Consider the following 14,620-nt stretch of genomic DNA (forward strand, 5'->3'; position numbering starts at 1 on the left):
TGAAAAAAGAAAGGGAAATTCAAAACTTAAATAAAAAACAAGAAGAAGAATCCAAAGAAAATTGTAAAACAAAGACAGATGCAAAACAAATTTCAAATAAAAAATAAAACTCAAGCAAATGTCAACTTAAGATGCAATAAATGGATAAATGGCACAAGCAGGTGTAATAATGAATCCAGATAGCTATCATTTTGGGATATGAGCACTGGATATGCATATACTATGTCGTGTCCGTGTAGAGCTGGGACGTCAAACTCATTTTACACAGTGGGCCACATACAGCCCACTTTGATCTCACTCAGCTTTCTGTCAGCATAAAGAAGTTTAACTACACGTTTAGAAAAAGAATAAGAAAGGTAATCTCAACAGTATTTCTTAGCTTTATACATGATAAAGAAACACTGCAGCAATAAGTGGCAGCAATATGTGTCAGCTTGATTTAAACTGTAAGAAATAAAAGTACACAAAAAGTTCAAAAATATATATTTTTTAACTGTAGAACCATTGTAAAAAAAAAAAAAAAACCCCAGAAATTTCTATAGTAGATCATAGAAAAAAGATTTTTTCTGTCATTTAATTGTTACTTTGGTGAAGTGTAAATAACCAATGGAGAGGTCTAAGCTGTTAATTTGCAAATGTTATGCACTCCTTCTTGTTCGGGTCCCCGGGCCTTATGTTGAGCACCCCTGTTGTAGTGTGTTATTGCAAACGAGGCACTTTATTCAGACAACTAAGGATCGGCCCGTTTGTGGGGATGCACGGCGTCAACGCGTTACCATGCTAACACGCCCCACACACGGGGCGATCCGCGTAACTCGTTGACGGAGATTTGCTGCGTTAATGCAGTTATGGCGTTAATGAGATTAACGCCTACAGCACTAATACATATATTGCAATAGATATTCAAGATTTCGTATAAAGAGATTTTGTATCTGTCCTTTATTTCTTTACAGTATTAAATCAGTCCAACGTGGTGTCTATTATTTGTGTCTGAAGTGGTCTTTGAAAAGTTTCTAGACCAAACTCAGTGCCTTTCTTTCTGATCTGAGCCAAGTTCTCAGACAGCTTGAGCTTGTCCAGAGAATGTGCCGTGTAGGGAGCGATAACCCTTCTCATCCAGGCTTTGGTACTGTGTGGAAGAATTGGATGAAAATGTTTCTATCCAATGGCACTGTGCAAGTTTAATGTGAAAATATGCACGGTCCCCGCCAATGTGACAAACCCAGTTCATTATTACATCTTTTGTCTATTATGTAGGTAAACAAACCACAACAATCAAAAGAAATAAAATAATAAAGCATTCCACATAAAGCAGAAAAGAAATAAAAACATTGGAAAAAAAACAAAGTCTGAAAAACGAAATTATGAACAAAAGGAGGGCACTGAAACGAATTTCTCTGTAACCCAGGTGACTCAAAAAGAAACTACAACAACAGTTAAAGTTCAAGATGACAACTCATGAGTAAACATGGAAAAGAAACTCTGCATGAACACAAAATAAGAACATTCAAATTCTGAAAAGCAAACAAACATAAAGAAAACACAAGCGCTGTCTGCATAATACGTACCTGACTCCCAAAAACACACAATTTTAAAGACTTTCTTACCACCAGCACCTGACTACAGAATGAGCCGACTTTGCTGTGCGACAACGCTTTCCTCGCCAGAAAGCATGCCGCAAATTCTGAGAGAAATCAGTGAGCCACCTTTTAACTTTGAGAGTTTGTTTTTAACCCCCTTTTTTGGGTTTACTATGAGAGAAAGAGTTGGCTCTATGCTGTAGCCAGGGCTGTCTGATACTGTACTGTCGGTTGGGAAGGTCCACAAGACTGTGAGCGGTGGAAGCGTTGGTGGAAAAATACTCCCTCCCAAGATATTCCATTCTAGTACATTTGGCCAACTACACAAACATCCTTTTTTATTTGCAATTTGCAAAAATAAATCCCATTTCATAGCCATGTGCCTATGTCTCTTTGTAAAGCTTAGTGCCATTACGAGAATGCCAGGGCACCATAATAGAAGAAGCAACATGGAAAGCTTGTGTTGTGGAATTCATAAAAGTTTAATGACAGTGTTCTGCCTGTAATGTCACTTTGGGTAGAACAGCTTTAAAAGGAAATAAAAAACAGGAGTTCTGAGAATAAGACAGGCCTCCTCCCAGCGAAGACTGAATGTTCTAGCGCACAACAAATAAAACAGGACCTCAGCCACAGTTTCCAAACCCTTCTGTGTCCAATGGGCTTATTTACTTAAGGTCTTACTGGATTTTGAGCTTTTCAGCTTCTTTCCTTTCGCTCATATTGTATTTGCAAACCCTCCACGTCAAGAACGATTGCTCAGTTCTCAATCTTTGTGGGCAGAAAATGGCTATGAAACTGACAGTGGCCAGGCTATCACAGTGCACAGGCATCCTCATGCCTGATAACAGTTTAAGAGTGGCTGGGGCACAGCTTTAATAAAGTGCATATCCCAGGAAGTCCAGTGGCAGGATTACGGATACTAGAACTATACGAGCACAAAAGAAGAAACTCAGCTAATGCTTCACTTGACTCTTTTGAAGCTTCGCTGAAAGACTTGCCCAAAATGCTCTTTGACAAATAATTAGTCATGTCTGCTTTTATATCCTCTGACTCTTAAGTCTGTTGTGATGTGACCGGGTGCTTTGGATATAAAATCAATAATGTCAAGTGCAGGTAGCATACCTAATTATTATGACTACATTCGGATTAAAATTGCCTCGGGAGCCAAGCAACTTACATACATTAATGCTTGCAATTTTAGTTACACGAGCTATTACTGAGTGCCTGTTGTGAATTAAACCCTGCACATGACAGATTGCCCGTGCTTTTGCTATCAGATTTTAAGCACATGTCTATATCTGCACTGTATTTTCATCAGATGACAGGATGTTCGAATTTGTAGATCATTATGGAATTAATCTCTCCACTGATGCCAAATGGCCGTGGTGTGGCTTACACAAATATTCCAATATATCTAAAAACCCACTTCAATTACAGTAAGTGTGTTTGTGCGCATTGAGGGGGGGGGGGGGGGGGGGGGGGGGGGGGGGGGGGGGGGGGGGGTCGGGGGGTTGGCGGCTGACTGCTTGTTTGGTTAAATACAGAGGATTTAGAATCTGCCACTTTAATTTGAGAGATAGCCCTTGAGTGGCTACTGGCAGGTTCTAGGTATAATCTAAATGTGTAACAAAGCCTGACAATCCAGGGCCTTGGCTCATAGCTCATCGCAAAGCATGAAATTAATTCTGACGCTATGAAATGGGATTCTTATCTGCGACTCTGGGGCCCTGCAGTCCCTTAACACCCACTCCCAGGGTCTGTCTCAGGTCCTGTTACCCTGCCTTGTGCGTGGATAACAGCTAGAGGAATGCTGGGAGCACCTCCTGGCTCTCAGGTTGTGGACCCACTCCGGCCACGTCTGACAGGTTTCACAAAAAGTTATCGCATCCTGGTTTGACTATGGCAGCATACCCCATGAGGCCTTGCTTCTGAATGGGGGCCACTGTTGCCAATAACATTTGCTGTATTTAATCCGGCCTATTAAAACACTGGCCGAGAGCACCAAATGTAATGATTTTGGTGCTCTTTAGTTTGATAAGTTACTTGGCATCAATCGCAGCAGCGCAATTAAAGGTCGTGAGAGAATTCCAAGAAAATTGTTATTCTCCGAAGTGACTTTTTCTGAGTTCTTGACAGAATGGTCCCCATGACAATAGCCTCGGGTAATGCTACTTGGACTGAGCACAAACTTCAACAATATGTGAACATTTTTACCACAGATACTAGACAACAAAGCAAACTGGAAAATCATGTTGTCTGTCTTTCTTTTCACTTTGTGGCGAAGTGTTTCAGTCTGCCAGACATCGCGGCGGATTCAAACCCAGTTGAAATGGGTCTACGCGGGGGGGATTGTATGCTGTTGCTCTGCAATGTGTTTGGACAGAACAGGCAAAGGCAATATTAATTCATTTTATTATTATTTTTGACCTAATGACGCTGATTCCTCCTGAGCAAGTTATTAATCTTTAAAATTAACTGCGGTAAGTTCAGTCAAGCAACCACTTAATCTTCATTATACTGTAAAGTAGGAGTATTATATGCGCATGTGTAGCAGTTTTTAGTGTCTGTGTACTCAGTAGATAAAACTAGCTATTAAACCGCTGGTAGATCTGCTTCTTTGCATCTATATGTCAATAATGACCTTAACACATTCAGCTTTTTCAGCTGTACAGAGTGACAATTTTAGCTCAATTATGAAGCCACTTAATACAACTTATACTGCATATGTCTTCAGATTTAGAGACATCCTGTGCTGTATAAGCATCTGAACTGCAGCTATTAAATATTTTTAAGCATAAAAAGGCTTAAGGTAGCTTTCCAATTGCTGTTGATATAAATATAAACTGGATGGTCTTTGATAAATGTTATGGCAGACTGAATCTCTAAACCACACAACCACTTACCTCAGAGCATCGAAAAAGCTTACGTTATTTAATGTGTAGTGTTGGGAAATATTTTGCATTGTCTGACTTATTCTTTGATTTTTCTGGTGCCTGCGTGATAAACCTTAAAATTAAAGCTAAAATAATATTTAATATCAACTCTGTTATGGAAAGCAGAACTTATATGGGACACAATATTTACAAAAAAACGGAGTTTGATAAAAATATCTAGGAGAGTAGTATTAAATTTTAAGATGGGCAGCTATATATCGTTATCATCCAATGAAAATGCATAGATGAAGCAACTCAGAGGAAGAATTAAGCCTGTTATGCCCCATATTTACTTAAAAGGCAAATATGCCGTGTGTTGCTTCGTCTCTTGTGTTGTACTTGCTTTGTCAGCGGTGGACTACGGTTCATACGAGAACCACCACCCCACCCACCCCTGAAAACAAAGCCAAAAAGAGTAGCAAGCTACTGTTTGGAATGATGCCAAACCAATACTCTTTCAGAGAACCCAGAAATAAATACAAATTGATAAATAAATAAAACATCTAACAGAAAACCTTTTCCAAAAGAGTCAACATAAAAGGGAGAGGACACAAAGTGAGCAAAGTGATGTCAAGCCATTCAAAGGAGGAGGACCTTTTGTTCCAATGCACAGGGGAACAAGTGGCAAAAAAGGGGGAAACAGAGCTGAAATAGGGATGTGATAGGAAGATAGAGGCGTATCCAATCCAATCAGCTTGTGGTTTACCGGGCAAGGAAATCACAAAGACACAATGATAGGTGAAAATGTGCACAGACACTCAAAAGACACCAAGACAAAAGAGGGATGAACACAGAGTATTATCATGCCAGGACTGCTTAAAGATCAGCGGTGCAGTGTTAGCTTTAAAACAGCACCCCAAGTGGGCAGGAGTGAGTATGGCATGCAGGTGGCGCCCTCCTCAGTGACTATGCACTGCTTGTGTAGCTCTGCTGCCTAGCAGTAACAAAAAGAACTGTGACGTGGTTGTTTCAAAGCTGCCCCCCCACACACATCCAGATGTGGGGATACAGCCAACAAGTTGCACTGGTAGAAACAGAAAATGTGTTAAAAGAAGTCTCTCTCCCGCCATGGCTCTCCTTGGTCGGTGTACAATTTCTCTAAATCTACACAATGCAGTTTATTGAGAATAACAATAGCCACTCCAACAAAGCATGCGTTTTTGACTTCTCTATTATTACAAAGACTGGCTCAGATCCACCAGTAATCCCTTAAATCCAGGTCTATTTTCAAGGTTCTTCACCATTAATGCATTACATCTTAATACACATCACTCTTGTGCTTTTTATTTATAATAAACCCAAAAGACAATGAATTTAATACATTGTTTTACTTGTACCTACTACTGCATTTGACTGGATAAGCTGTGGGTATTTTCTTTCCCCACAGACTCCACCACTGTGCACTATGATATCACTGCTGTTATTTTTAGCTGGATGGTTTGAATAATTCAGTTGTGTTTCTACCATCAGTAAAATGAAATAATCAGTGCAGAACAGACTGCTATAAATTTAGAAGGTGGGCATTTTAGTAATTTAGGCGACTACTACTTTCTTTTTTTTTTGGTCTTTCGTGACTAAATTCACGTTGCTACTACACATACAGCTCATATAAGAGCCTTGGCGGTTTCAGAGGAGAACTGACATTTTTTGTGTCTCTGTCACGTGGGAAGTGCACTTGCTGTTGACAAAGGAGAAGCAAATATGAACAAAATTGAAAAGGGAAAGAAAGAAAACTGCCAAAATTGTCAGTCCACAAAGACTCAATATGTTTGACAGAGTACACTCACATTTTGGCACCACAGCTAATTTAGAAGATAAAATAATTCAATCAAATTAAAAACAAAAATGTTGCAAAACACTCAGTTTGAAAAGTCTTTACCCCTTCGTAGCTTCTTTTTAACCACCTTGCCACCAAGGTAGAACATACCGCCGTTGTTTTGGTTCATTAAGGTTAACAATATGAAGGTCAAATACAGAAATATGAATCCACAAAAGACGGCAAGAATTCAACAACAGTTAAATCAGTTTGCTATGTGGTCTTAATCAGCTTTGAACTGTGATTAGGAAGTCATTATTAAGGAATAAGTGATGATTCCGCTGACATCAGAGAAAAGGGGAAAAAACACAAAACTCCATTAGAAATTCAGTTTAGTATTCAGTGTAGCAATGGTCCACAAAGGCGTACAGTCATGATGTTTTTTTAACTGTGGCATAGATAGGAAAACCTCTTTGTTAGCGAAAAGAAAGTTAGACGGGAGACTGAATAAAGGGCTACATACTCGCTTGCAAGGTCTTCTGCGTAATGTCATTTGTGAAGGCTCCGATGCCTTTGTTAGAGATGGCTGCCAGGGAGAAGCGATACTCTGTGTTGGGACGGAGACCTTCCACAACATATGATGTTGTGGGTCCAAATGTTTTCTTCATCTGTTGATTAAAAATATGCTTTTTGACAAGTCTGAATTTAAACGACGTGCAACGTCCGATAAGCGTCTATTGAATGTAAAAACCAACAAACACTAAGATTCTTACCTGGCCTCCAAAAGTGCTTTCCATATAACGAAGTTCATAACTTATAATTCCCTCTTTCTCATAGGCGGGTTCCCAGGTTAGTTGAATGCTGGTATCGGACACAGCACCAACCTGGAATTTAGATGGTTGACCTGGAACTGAAGAACACAGCAGAGGGCTTTGTAGTGGGATAGGTTACTAGAAATTAGTTACAAGTTTCCTCCAAATACCAATGCAATAATATATTTAGGCTAATGAGAATTTACTTATTTTGCGGTATCTAAAAGTGGATGTGCCCTGAAGCTCATCCTTTTTTCTCAAATCGGGCTTTTTTTTATTCAGACTATCATGATCAAACATATTGTAACATCATTTGGAGATGTAAAGTTTGCACAGCAGGAAAGAAAACAATGTCTCTTAGGCACCGAGCACAGTCTGCTCAAAGTTTCAGAAAATATAGGATGCAACAGATTCATAAAAAAACAACTGTTTATTTTCCATTTTCGCAGCATTCGTCTAAAGCCTTCTGCTTTAGGGGCCATATCGTTTGAAGAATTTCTGTATGACTTACTTTAAAGTTACCTAACAATGTGCTTTCAACATTTTCTGAACACTGAACAGATGCTCATCATACATAGTTTCAAAACCAGCAGCCGAGCTGACCCAGTTAGGAAATATCAGTCGGTATAGAGTCCTTACCTCCTTGCAGTACTTTGACATGGATGGGTTCTGAAAAAGGTCCGTCCCCTACAGAGGTGAATGCTAAAACTTTGATTGTGTAGGTCTCTTGAGGAACTAGGCTCTGGATAGTGGTGATGAGGCTGTCCTGGACATTATGGATCTGCCAGAGGCTCATGGGCTGGGAGTTATCCATAGTGTAATAAACACGGTAGCCCTTAATCTGCCCATTGGGCTCCTCTGGCTCTTCCCACTGAACCATCATGGTATTTTGGGGAAGAATCTGGGCCTTAATGTTTCTTGGTGGACTGGCCGGGGCTTGTTCACCAGTCCGAGTTTCTACCGGCTCACTAGGAGGACCCTGGCCAATTGTGTTGACAGCTGAGACACGGATTTCATACTCTGTGTTGGGATAAAGGCCGCCAATGCTGTAACGTGTAGTGGTGATGTCGTCCATAGTTTCATATTTGCTGTCTGGAGACTTGGCCCTATATTGGATGATATAGTATGTCACTGGATCTGGGTTTCCTGAGTCCCAGGTGATGGTCACACTGGTGGCAGTGGTCTCCGTAACTACGGGGGTACCTGGGGGCTTTGGGAGAGCTGTTATGGTAAGAAAAAAACAGAAATTAAAGCAGTTTAAAAAAAAAAACATGTAACTTTGAATAAAAACACAAATGAGGCTTGGGCATTTTTTCCAAAGACAGGAACATTTTGGCAATTCAGCAATTTTCTGTATGTTTAAAACTTAACTGAACATAATGTCGATAGGTAGTCTATGTTAACTAAACTTAAGAAGTCTATCTAGGTCATTGGCACCGGTCTTCACAAGCACAGTTTTCTCTTACATTTGACAGTGATCTGTGCCATAGATTCAATAATCCCAAGGCTGCTCATGGCGACACAGGTGTAGTTGGCTGACTCACGAACGTTGCTCAGTTCAAGAACGTTTCTACCCACTGGCATCTCATCCTCTGGCGTCAAATCCTCAGCGTTCAGCATCCATTTGACATAAGGCATGGGCGACCCCACTGCCACGCACGTTATGTTGACGCTACCACCGGGCATGATTTCCTGACTTGCTGGTGGAATGGAGAAGCGAGGAGGCACCCGCCGGACTGGGAGAAGGCATGAGGAAGGGGGAGAGGATGACAACAGAGGGCAAGGGCGTCAAAAAAGAGAGAGAGAGAAAGAGAGAGAGAGGTAACAAGAGAGGCCGATGAAAATGGACCTTTCTCCAGAAAATACTTAACACAAAAGGTTCAACATGGTAAATGTGAACTGAAACACAAAATAAAACTAGACTTTTTAAAACATAAACAAAAAAAATACAAATAATGAGAAGGAACTAAACTAACAGAATTGCTTCAACAACAATATAGATTAACAATTAAGCAACGATTCATAGCAACAAGGTTCCATTGACCAATATTTGACCCATCACAGCACAATTAAAGACACAAAAATCTATTACGAGTTTCTCATCTTTGGGACTGAACTTCTGACAAATATACAACTACAGCGTAAACTATCCCCGAAGTATGAGAGTGTGTAGTAAAGGCCATGTGATAATGTTATCACATAAGACCAACATGGCAACCTGGAACTTCCTGTCCTATCAGGCACTCATGCCAAACAAGAAGTTAGCCATTACAGGCCTCTCCCACAGCACAGGAAGTGTAGGGTTACTGACTATTGACCATCTCCATGAGGTCACTAAACACATTCTAGCATATGTTTGCCACTTGACACCTGCCTCTACTTCCTGGTTAGCTTAAAGATGAGAAACTTTAATCAGATTTTTGTGGTTTAGGGTAGATCCACTGGACAAAGCCTTATTAAGATCTGACACGGTTCCATTGATAGATGCAGCTATCAGTTTCACAGACAGCATGCATAAATAGATCGAGGTAAATTAAGGAGTAAATGATAACAAAATCAGATATAAAAATTGAGATAAAATGCATAGAGGAATATAACTGAAGGGTCGCTAGCATGCCCAGACAAAAGACGATTGGAGAGGAAAGTAGAAGTACAAGATAGAGGATTTGACATCCGAGGGAAGTATAGAAAGAAAGGCAACAGAGTAGCAAAGAGTGACAGAGGAAGAAAAATAGAGGGAAGGTTGGAGGAGGGTAAAAGGGGGGGAAGGGAGTAACCCGCTTCAGTGCTGTGTAAACTTTGTTTCTCTTTAGCTAATGTGACAAAATGTGATGGTGGCACATTGTCACATCGCAGTCCCAGTTAACACAAAATAAGTATTGAGGAACAAGTTGTGTGCCTAGAAATACACAGAAAAAGAATTATAGTAATTGTAGCCAGAGAGTCTACTATCACAGAGTGTTGAAGAAAGGAAACAGAACTGGATCAACAGGGAGCAGAAATCCAGGGGATAAGACAGAGAAGAGGTAAAAGGAGAAACAGAGGTAACTGAATTAGGACAGAATGAAAGCTAAGAGAGAAAAACAGGGAGAACCTCAAAACTCATGGATAGGACTGGAGATCTGAGTGGAAGGAGGTTGATAATGAGCCTAAAGGCCACGGAAAGGTGTAAACGGTACTGTGTACTTACATGTGTATATATAGATATAGTATGTGTGCAGTTTCTTTGTTTGTTTTTTGCATTGGTATAGGAATGATTGTGCAGAGTATGCAAAAGTTGGAGAGTGAAAGAGCATGATTTAGCAAAAGACACCATGTTTATGAGAGGCATCCCAGCAAACACTTGATAGGAGATAGTAACATGCAAGAGGATGGCTAGCTTAATGCTAACACAAATTAGCACACAGTTGTTGTTGTTGATAAAATGTTGGGTTTTCCTTTCCTATCTTAATCTAGGGTGGGTGACAATAGCTGGAGCACTGCTCTAATTATAGCATGCACAATTCCTTTGTATTTATCTGAACAAAAACTTTGGTTTAATGTAAACAAAAAAAGGCACAGACTGTTACAGGGTTCTACAATTTCTATGTATGAACGTTAACAATATCTACATCTAAGTCAAGATGTCTGTTGGGATGGAGAGGTTAAAGAGACAGAAGGAAAGTAAAAAAAAGGCATAGAAGGAAAAAAATTATGAACTAAATGGAAGAGATGACTTCAGAGATAGACAAGACGGAAAAGACAGGGACGAGAGACAAACACAAGGCAGAACCAAACAGACCCAAGCAGCAAGACAGTAGACAAGACAGACAGAGGGAGACGGGCAGACATACAGTGGCGCAGAGTATGGGCACGCAGACAAATTATACAATACGCAAAGGGGAAGAGGAGGGATTTGGGGTTCTTGGAGAAAGGGGGAAGGAGGAGGAGGATATAAGTGGGGATAGAATAAGTAAACTGTGATTCTGGAAAAAGAAAAAAAAAGAAAAATAATGACTGAAAGTGGGTTCAGAAGTCTCACACACTGGGGCTTAAAATCAAGACTCAACTTCACGTCCCCCTCTCCCCACCTTAAACTTTGCACAACAATGCAAATGTGACTTCGGAAGTCTTGGGATGGGTAGGTGTGATGTGTGTGGAGGTGGTACGCAGAGACTGAGGGGGAGATTTGGGAGGGGGGAGACTGAGAGTGGCGTCAAGGATAGGTAGCATTCCAAAAGCACACCGTGTCGATCCAAATGGGATTCATATGATCGTTGCATGAGACAGTTGAACTTTTCCAACAAAGTAAGGCACAAATATCACCTACACACACTCTATGGGGATTTTTACCTGGGAGCTTACATGATCTCTAACATGTAGCAGCCGTTACATATTCAGTCTTAGAAACCAATGCGTCTTGCTCTCATGTAACAATGGACAGTCTCTCAAGGACAGTCCTTCCAGTTGCAGACTATGAGCCTTCTGCATCCCGTGTTGTGTTTTCTGTCATCTTAGATATTCTGTGTACATCCTAACAATAGTTTATTGTGACCGGCCACAACTCTACAACCCTGGCCAAGACGAGACCTAACCTTGAGGGCAAAAATGTAATTACTGATTTTTGAGAAAAAGGAAAACAAAAAAAAAAAGCTCTCTTGTGGAGCACAAAATTACCAACTGTAAAAATAGACCACAAAGGTCTGTCCTTAAAAATATCAAATCTCTGAATTTTTACAATTGAACAAAAAAGTCTTTTTTTTAATTAGAAGCAACTGTGGCTCTATAAAAGCCTGTTCTACCCTGATCCAGATGAGATACAGTTTGTTTTTAAAACGACAGACTCAAAAAATTCAGTGGGGTAGATTATTCGAAAAACATGTTGAATTGGATAAAAGGAAAAAAAAAAATATCTGCGTTTATTTGTCAAAAATGTCCTAACTGAACAACAAAGGTGAAAGGGCAGCCCATTCCTCACACGGACATGCATGGGTGTGGCTACGGCATGAGTGACATGTACAGGTGCGCCCCCATCCATTTGGGCAGACACCAGATAACCAATACAATCGAAAAAAAATGTCACCCAAGCCCGTCCAAGCATGCCATCCATTCCCAAATATAGCATTGTTCCAGACACACACACACACGAAATCAAATTAAAGTAAACAAATGAAACTGAACAAATCCACAAAAAGAACTACGTCCGAACAGCATAGACAGTACCAGAGTGCAGCTGTGTTCAACAAATAGGTATGCATCAATACTATTAGATGTTTTTTTTTTTTGTTTTGCTTGTTTTTTATCTTGAATTTTGGTCTCCAATCCAAAATAATGGTGAAAACTCAATAGGGGAAACAAGGTTATCTGGGGGAAACTTCCAATCAAAGAGTGTCTGAGGGAGCGCTTCTCTCCCTGGGGCTCAGGTCAGCCAATGGACCGGGAGCTGTAGTGGCTGAGTGAATGAGGTTTCCCCACATAAACATGTCTTTGTTTACCTTTGAGTACCTATAGTGTCGGGCATCTAACACCAGTCACCTGCCAAATGTTGGTAACTTTTGGCTGTGGCTGGTGTGTGACGTAATGTTCAATTCACGGAGCCAATAAGCAAAAACATCCTTGCTTAAAGGCTTCCTGGTACTGGGCAATCTACTGATAAATGATATGCAGGTGAGTCTACCTGTCAACAGCGTCACCGTGTGTAAGACAGGTAAGTGAATTTGGTCTATAGGCACTACAGGAGATCAAGAGCTGAAGATCCCTTCAGTTCTGACTCCAGATTGGCAGAAAAATGTTTAAATCTTAAGGAAAACACAACATTAATTCTACATCTAAATGTCAATGTCACATGCAAATGGGTCACTGATATTACTGACCGGACACGGGCCTGGTGCGATACGACTTAATGTTCTGAGTAATCCTATGATAAGCTTAGATAAGCTGTCTGCATGTGTGTGAAACCTTCTCCTACACTATCTCACAAATGTATTGAAACATAGGAAAAAGAGCAGCAAGAATCCCAATTGCATGGACAGGCTCCTCATTCACAGAGACCAGGAGCCCAGCCGGCCCATTTGGAATTAAGAGAAAACAAACCAAACGTAGTGTACTAACAACATGTAATCTTGTTTCAAGCCCCAATGTGGAGAGAAAGACAAGAAGCCTTACACTGGACGAGGTGAAAAGCAGTCGAGAGAGAATGCCAGAGTACTGCACTAACTCTAATAGTGGGCAGTGTTGTGGAGGGATTTGTGCCAAAAAACAGAGGTCAGAAGGTGGACATTATCGGCCATTTTGGTGAGGCAGGTTTTGCTGCCCCAAAATGAGGGGGGGAAGCCAAAATAATGTGCAGCCTTTAGTGTCACCTTGAAGCTGAGATTACACCCTCTTGCTGCCTGAGGACACAGGTGCAGTATAGAGATCCTTTAGTCACACTTGCCTGGGAGAGGCCTTGGGCATTTACATATAAGCCACGGGGGTCGGTCTGTATTAACATACCTAGGCTGCGCCAGTGCTAAACAGTCACTATGGGTGGCTCATCAGAATGGAAATTATTACCTAAAGGAACCTGACAAGAATCGTGGCAGGGGTATCTAATAATAGCAAGCAGTAGATTGAGGGGATTTCAAAGCAAATCACTCTTTTTCTATTGTCCTACAAGTAGATGACAAGCAGCCAAATGATACTGCAAGTATGTCCCCTCACTTTAAATATACCTACAATGATTGTTATTACTCTGATTTTGAAAGAAAGTAAGTTTGTATATATAGCATAAGGAGGTTATACAACATTGCTTTGTCTGAAAAATGAAGATTTCTGAAAACATCTTTTTTTTTAAAGTGGGTATTATCTCGGGGGACTCCTTGAGACAAACATCTAATAGAGATGGCAGGATTTTTGCTTTGGCCAGTGAGAACGTAAGGTGTAATCTAGCTTTCTTTCCCAACAGTACACACAAATGCATAGCAGGACATGCAAGCACATTCAAAACCAAGCAGATACCACCGTAGGAGGGTAAGCATGCACATGCGTACAGAACAGCGCAGTCTTTCTGCATCACTGTTATTTTTAGCACTTCAAGTAAGAGCTACAGACTTAATATAGACACAGCCAGGTTTATTCTGTTTCTTTTGCGTGGTTTTAGCATACTTTGTGAACACTTTCATAGACCATACTGCTACAGTCTCTTTGACAGCCAACTGGTAAATAGAAGTAATGGAAGGGAAAACCTCCACTTTGTCCATAATAACTAGTAGAGCTGAGATAATTGCATATATCAGTCCTATGACTTTACTTAAGGACAAAGGATGGGTTGTGCATTTCAGAGGAATGGAATAGGTGTTGTAGCTTGGCATTAAAACCTACGTCCACTAAATTCTAAATCTTTGAGGGGTTATTTTTGATATTTGGGCTTACTGTAGTTCATACTTCCATAAAATCTTGAGGAACAAAAAAGGCTAATTAAAATAATCTGGCTATTTGGTAGATAGACAGATAAAACACAAAGTTTCTGGATAATTTGGTATATGGTGTTGCCTGAGAAAATCATATATACACTCGGGA

General features: G+C 40.5%; 1 protein-coding gene across 13 annotated transcripts in view; it reads right to left on the minus strand.

Annotated features, from left to right (window-relative positions):
- ptprsa (protein tyrosine phosphatase receptor type Sa) overlaps positions 1-14,620 on the minus strand; it is a 236,639-nt gene that overhangs the window by 68,009 nt on the left and 154,010 nt on the right. For all 13 annotated transcript variants that reach the window (XM_085132277.1, XM_085132278.1, XM_085132276.1 and 10 more), the window contains 4 exons: positions 8,548-8,817; positions 7,721-8,302; positions 7,043-7,179; positions 6,793-6,937 (listed from right to left, as the gene is read on the minus strand). In XM_085132277.1, the coding sequence (XP_084988403.1) occupies positions 6,793-6,937; positions 7,043-7,179; positions 7,721-8,302; positions 8,548-8,817 (1,134 nt within the window). The remainder of the gene's footprint in view (positions 1-6,792; positions 6,938-7,042; positions 7,180-7,720; positions 8,303-8,547; positions 8,818-14,620) is intronic.

Source organism: Neolamprologus multifasciatus, chromosome 15 (assembly GCF_963576455.1).
Source record: "Neolamprologus multifasciatus chromosome 15, fNeoMul1.2, whole genome shotgun sequence".
NCBI lineage: Eukaryota > Metazoa > Chordata > Actinopteri > Cichliformes > Cichlidae > Neolamprologus > Neolamprologus multifasciatus.